The following is a 6,873-nucleotide window of genomic DNA, read 5'->3' on the forward strand; positions in this document are numbered from 1 at the left end:
CAGCTGACTCCCTTCCAGGGTGGAGCGACGGGCGTAGTTGCCCGAGGCTCCCGAGTCAATCAAGACTCTCCATGGCTTTGCAAAGCCCTTCACGTTCGCTTGAACGACCAGCAAGCCCGGCTTGCACACACTCTTCTCGTAAGAGAGCTCAGCTCTCTTCGGGGCTGAGCCCCGTTGTCCTCTACCTCTTCGAGGCACAACAGAACTCAGTTCTTCCCCAGTAGGCCGCCCCGCGCCTACTGGGAGTTGCCGTTTCCCGGCGATGACCCGGAGGGTTGGCTCGCCGGAGCCTCGCGCTTCTTGCGCAGAGGGCAATAGGCCCTCAAGTGCTTAGTGCTATTGCACACAAAGCATCGGCGGATGCCGGCGCGCTGCTCCGCAGCAAGAAGCTCCGCTTCTTCATCTTCAGCATAGCTGAGGTCCATCGGCTCTGGACCGCTCGAAGAGCTTGCGCTACCAGCGCTCCAACCAGGTCGCGCCGACCTGAAGTTGTGCTCGGCATTCAATGCCACATCCACCGCCTCTTCAAAAGAGTTAGGGTGTACACGGAGCACTTCCGCTCGAGCTGCGCTCACACGAAGTCCCTCCATGAACACGGTCACGCTGACCAGTTCCGGAAGAGGGTCCGCCGCCATTCCGGCGATAAGAGTTCTCAACTCTTGGACATAGTCCAATAAATCCTTCTTACCCTGGCGGGTAGCAAGGAACTTTGACCGGATACGGTACGCCTGATTAGGCGGCGCGAACACGCGCGAAAGCTGTTGCTTCAGCTGATTCCAAGTGGGAAATGCAGCGTCAACAGACGTGCCGCACGTTAGTGCCCATTCGCGAGCGCGACCTCCAAGCCTGGAGATAGCCAGCGCCACGCGCTGATGCTCAGACTGGAGCAGGGCCGATCCCATGGCCATCTCGACCTCACGGGTCCAGAGAAGGAGATTCTCTCCATCCTTCCCCTCGAAGGTTTTTACGCTCACCATGAGCGGTTTCAGTCTCATAGACCCTTCACGCGTCATCGACGCCGCCGCCGTTGCGGCGCTCATCTTCTCTTGGACATGCTCCAAGAGCGCGTTCTCGTAGCGGGAGAACGATTCCAGCCTGGCTGTGACCGCCTCTGGACCTTGCGATGCAAGATGAGCCACGCCCTCCGGGCCAAGCAAGGACATAAGCTTATTAAGCGCGTCCTGCTGCGCCGGGGGCAAATTCGCGAACACGGGGTGTTCCATCCTCGCAGAGGATATAGTCAACCGACTCAGGAGCGGGGATTGACTACAAGTGCTACCAAGTGCAGCGGGGCTGCCGTAGCTTTAGCGTCAGAGGAAGACGTTCGACTCAAAGAGTCACTAATACTAAGTTCCTTATCCAAAGGACACTTACAGCCCAAGACCAGGGCTCAAAGTTAACACCTTAACTTTTATGCTTCAAAACCAGAAGTGTTTTATTTACTATTATTGCGGCCAAGCCGCCTAGGGGTAAATGTATCTCTTTAACTATCTAGCATAGTTAAACCTAATCAAATGCATAACGTGTGGCTTTCAGCCAACGTACTGAGAGACCTTGTTAACTCTCCAACTTATGTACTGAGAGTTTGTTAACTCTCCGGGTACTTCGTACCCCTGTGTGCTCCACACCATGTAACCCCGTTACAGCCAATCCGCCCCTCAACTTATCCAGCGCATCATCAACAAGCGATTCGACTAGCCGGAATCGCAGTCGATCTGGCACGTAATCTCCGTCGACGCGCCACTGAATTGACCTTCCCTCACCATTCTTGTTGACTGGAAAGGTAGTAAGGAAAGACCCAACTTCGCGAACTCCAGGCATGATCATCCATAGAGTAGACACCACATCGCAGACGTCGTTATCTCTTAAAAGAGCGCGTAGTTTCATCCCGTTATTGTACTCTTTTAGTGCTAACGCCGCCTTCACTTTCATCGCAGAACGATTCAAATGAGGTCGCCCGGCCCTTCTGACCTTACCATTCAGCTTGATTGCTCTGCCATCTTCGCCTTGATCTGGGCAGTCTTGTTCGTGCGTGCCATCCTCGGGGCGTGGGGGGGGGGCTGCCACGTGTCTCCCTAACTGGTGGCTAGGAATCAAAAGAAGAAAATGAGAGTAATTTAAACCGTTAAAACTCTACCTGGACAATACCTGCCGGTATGCCTGGACAATATAAAACCTGGAAAAGAGGGGTGCCGATTTTATTTCTTCTCACCAGAATCCTAATCAAATTCCCGCGGGACAATCGAAAATGGAAGCGGGGCAGCAATATGCGCGTCAGCCGCTGAGCGCAGGACGAGACATGGAAGAGGAGATGCAGCGCGTGCTGCAATTCCTGGATACGTCAATGATCACGCCGCCGTCCGGCAGCGACCTCGTGACGCAGCAGACGCCATCCCAGCGATCAGAGCAGCCTACGCCAGAGCATTTGCGAGAACTGGCGGCATTGAACGAGGACGAAGGAACGGCAGCGTACAGTACGCTCGGTGAAGTGATTGATCTGTTGGGCTCACTAGACGCTAATGTCACGGACCCGAGTCTGCTACAGCAGCGACAACAGCAGCAACAGGACCCCTCGCTCTATAACGGCAATGCCGGCACTGGAATGCCACGATCGACACCACCTAGCGATTGTATATCCGCCCAAAGAGTGCAATTGCCTCGCTCGACCTCTGTAAGTAGCAGTCACAGCGGCGTGGACAGCATCTCACCTGTCGGTCTGCTCAGTGGTCCGTCCATGTCGCCCGCCACGATCAACTGGTTGCAGACACTCGTGCCGTCGACAAGTACCGAGAGCCTAACAGGCCTCATCTCGCCTGCTACGCTTTACGGTGCCGGTGGTGGCTCTGCCTCTGGAATCAGCGTAACGGGAGGGATTATCACTAGCGCTGGATCAAATATCCAAGCAGAAGGAGCAAACCCCACGAAAAGCGACGAACTTCCACGGTACTGTATTGGTTTTATTGCAACTACGCCAAACTGCATTTACTGATAAAGATTTTATTGTGTTTAGGACGCCGTCATGCGAGATCATCGACTGGAAGGCTTACAATGAGTCAACGGATAAAACCCAGAAAGGACCGTCCAAGTGGCGTGTTATCCCTCAGCACGGACCGCATGCCGACCCAGCACCATCGTCCAGCTCTAGTAACGGCGTAAATTCCAGACTCCCGCCTGGAGGTGCCGGTGCAGTGACTACTGGCACAGAGCTGAGCGCACAACAGCAAATGTACCTAGCTGCTCGGAAGATGACGGAGGAGAAGAACAAGCGGAAGGCACTCGTGTCACCCGAATATGTCCAGTACGCCAACCCCGTCTCAGCGGGCGTTCCAGCAGTCCCACGAGATCCCTCAACTAGCATTAAGACGGAGCGTGGGTCGGTCCAATACGCGACAAAAGTCCCGGAACCAACTGGACGTCGCCCATTTAAAAAGTCGCTGCACCACACAACAGCTCCTGGTGTCCAAGCAAACCAGCAGCAACATAGTGACTCTACATCTTCCTCATCGTCTAAATTAAACGGAAAAGATGAGGATGTACGCTGCAAATGCACGGGAAAATGCCGGAATGCTCGCTGTGCGTGTGTGAAGGCTGGACTGGTGTGTGGTGCTCAATGCAAGTGCGTGAGCTGTGCAAACCCATTCGTACCGATGGCCCGGGAAGGTATCGACATCCAGCTGATGGTGCGTGACGTCTGCTTGATGCAATATCTGTCCAAGATCAAGGACATGCAAGAGCTGCTGGACTCGACGGTAAGCTACGAGTGCTGCGAAGGAGGCGGCGGCGTTGTGCAAGTTAAACACACAGTGGAGAACGGCTTCGCCTGTCCTCATTGCCACGCGCACTTTACGTATTCGTGGTGCAACAACCGACTGTGCCCCGACGCCAAGAAGCCGCGTCGTCATTGCGCTAAGTGCCGTCGATGTGGTGACCATCGTAACCAGCACTGCGACTTGTGCAACCATTGCTACTTTGCCGGCGTGGCCAACAGCTTCCGCTGCAGTTGCCAGTCTGGTGGTAGTGGCGGTGGTGCCAAGACAAGAACGGTAGTGCCCAATCCAGTACGCCGAGATCCCGATCCTTCCAAGAATGAAGACATGGATACACCGAACGGCCAACCACGCTTCGGAGCTATTAACCCAGCAGTTGAGGGCTCTACACGCGACGAAAACGCTGATGCCAACAGCAGTGCAAAGACAGATGAAGAGGCCGACGACTCATGCAAAATGCAGTAAATAAAATGTTATCAAAGCTCTGTAATTGTTATAAAACGATTATAAAACAACCCACAGGACAACGGCAAGAGATGCCAGTCCAACTCGAGAGAAACTACATGTAGTCGACGCGATGTTTTCAAGGCTTGGCGTACACACTACCAACGGTTTGTCTGTATCTGGATCGGCAGCATTGTCTTTGAACGGTGAGCCCGGGAATGGTGCTCGGTAGTATACTAGTTTTTGATTCTGAGTCACAACAATTGTTTAGTGCAAGTCTTCATGAGATTGTCAATTGTATAAGGTAGAACGTACGACCCAAGTGGAGCTGATCTCGGCCTCGCGAGCGTTGACGTACTTGGGGTCCCCACAGCGCCACAGGTCGCTCGAGTACTGACAGGCCGTCATGAAGTTCTCACACACACTGCGGCATAGCAGCAAGCTTCGACCTTCGGTGTCACAACGAGGGAAGTTGAGCCAGCAAAAGTAGTTACGGAAGGCATTCTCGCAGTCCGGGTTGTCTGTGAAGCGCGGTGTGATAGCTTTCGTTCCACCCCACTCGTCTGTATCGTCATCTGCCATGGCGCTGCTTGTCTCGTAGATCTTGCGCTGACTGACGAGTTTGGTGAACATTTGCTCTACGAAGCGATCTTTGGACAGAGCGGAATGGTTGTACCAAAGACTCTGATAACGTGGAAGACATGCCGTGTACGGAATGACAGCCTTGCAAAATGGTAGCAGCAGATCGAAGTCAGTCGGCTCCATGCACTCACCCGTGTCTGCGCCGTCTAACATGCATGCGTCGATGGACGTAAAGAGAGGATATGCTGCACATAGCAGGAGGGCACACCACCTCATGAATGCACGACCTTTTATGATCTTGATCAGATTTTTTAGAGGTTTCACTGAGAGATTTTGCGTGATTTTTCAGGCCTTGAAAAGGTTTTTTACTTCGATGTAAGTAAGACTTAAAATACTTGTTTAAACAAAAACACTTAACCCATCTAGACGAAGATTTATTCTGTATCATACAGAATAAAAATACTACTAATTAAAGTATACCTCGACAACTAAAAACATTTTCTTCATACTAGCCCTTTCGCAATTGGTGCCTGACAATTTGCACAAAAATACTACGAGGTTAGACATAAACGTGTTGAATTTGAAGTTGAAACGCAATTCTATTGGCTGAGATGGGTATAAAATTGTTTATACTGGTGAAGTTGATGTCCCGTTGAATCTGATTGGCACTAGCAAGTTTGCGCTCAAGATTCGAGCGCCAATTTGGATGGCTGCGCCACGTGCCGCACACTGCGCGACGCTCACCAAATTTTCAGCCAGTTCCTAACTACGAGACAGAAGTAGAGAGGAACTGGCTGAAAAGTTTGGTGTGCTATCAAAATTGTAAGTGGACCACGATGTATAGCTTTCGATTCCGTATGCTTATTACTCTACGTCGTCTTCATCACCAGAGCTATCCGCACGTTTGCGCTTCCTGAAGCGTAGGCGCTTCTTTAGGTGGGGTGGAATGAGGGTGCCGTTACCCCACGTCGTGTGCCAGATTTGGCTGCACGTGAGGTTGTTCCCGGTTTCTTCACGACGGACACGATTCCAGAGCGGTACGTACCCGTCAAAAGCTTCACAGCAAGCTTTGCAGAAATAACTCGTCTCCAGACCTTTGGTTTTTAAAGGTGCCAGCACTGAACACACCTTGCAGAGATGCTGACGCCGCTTGCCGTGGTAAAGTTGCTCATTGTTTTCCAGCACGTGCTCGCGTGTAGGCATTGGTACGGTCGCTAAATCCTCGGCGTTCATGTTGGCTCGAAACGTGGCTGCCGTGACTCCAAGCAGCTTCATCTGAAGCCGACGCATGTACTCAGCATGAGTGGGTACAGGTTTGTTTCTTTTTGCCATCACTAACTTGTGGATTATAAACCCATTGACTATCGCCATGTCCACGAAGGCAAAAAAGAGCTGCTTGTAGTATTTTCTGAAGACGACACACTGCTGAAGGGAGTAGCTCTGGAGACGTAGCTGGTCATGCCAGTCTACTCCGCCCATTCCCGAGTGGTAGTCGACCACTAGCTGCGGACACGGTACTTGCGTCACCGCGCCTGTGCGCTTGTCCTTCCTCCCTACGTTAGTCACGGTAGTAGCACACCCGGTGGCAATCATGTTTACTGGCTTGCTGTCCATCCAGAAAACGGCTAGTAGCTTCGGATGTATCGTCGAGTGAGCAATTCGGTAAGTTCCGCGCGGCATCCAAGCTGGTCGTTTCTTTTGTGTAAAGCGGAGATTCTTGGGTGCTCCCAAGCGGTCGCTGCGATGTGTCCCTACAAAGTAGTAGCCCTTGTCCAACAGGGTCAGTGCCAATGCACACGAACTGTAGAAGTTGTCGGTAACAATGAGTCGCTTGCCAGGCTGCCCGTCCAATGCCTTAGCGATGTTGCGAATGACAGCCTTTTGCGCCACTCCCTTTGCTTTCTTTCCTTCTTTACATTCTACGACGAAACCACGTCACGAGCACCTCGCACACATCTCTCCGCTCATCGAAGCGTCGTGTGAAGTGGCGGAGCCCTTACCGATGCGTCGCAGCAGCTTTAAGGAAAGGAGTTGATGTTGCAATGTGGCATGCGCTGAGTGGGCGGTGATGTAGTAGTGA

The 6,873-nt window shown here is 52.4% G+C and overlaps 2 protein-coding genes across 2 annotated transcripts; one reads left to right on the forward strand and one right to left on the reverse strand.

The window, feature by feature from the left end:
* Positions 1-2,248: 2,248 nt before the first annotated feature.
* Positions 2,249-4,232, forward strand: PITG_20944 (uncharacterized protein; the record flags this gene model as incomplete). Its single annotated transcript, XM_002895337.1, has 4 exons — positions 2,249-2,860; positions 3,027-3,144; positions 3,205-3,311; positions 3,369-4,232. 4 exons carry the CDS (start codon positions 2,249-2,251, stop codon positions 4,230-4,232), a joined length of 1,701 nt encoding a protein of 566 aa, XP_002895383.1.
* Positions 4,233-4,271: 39 nt separating this feature from the next.
* On the reverse strand, positions 4,272-5,006 carry PITG_20945 (uncharacterized protein; the record flags this gene model as incomplete). Its single annotated transcript, XM_002895338.1, has 2 exons — positions 4,272-4,460; positions 4,527-5,006. The coding sequence occupies 2 exons, from the start codon at positions 5,004-5,006 to the stop codon at positions 4,272-4,274; spliced, it is 669 nt and encodes a 222-aa protein (XP_002895384.1).
* Between the last annotated feature and the right edge of the window lie 1,867 nt (positions 5,007-6,873).

Source organism: Phytophthora infestans, genomic scaffold (assembly GCF_000142945.1).
Source record: "Phytophthora infestans T30-4 supercont1.194 genomic scaffold, whole genome shotgun sequence".
NCBI lineage: Eukaryota > Oomycota > Peronosporomycetes > Peronosporales > Peronosporaceae > Phytophthora > Phytophthora infestans.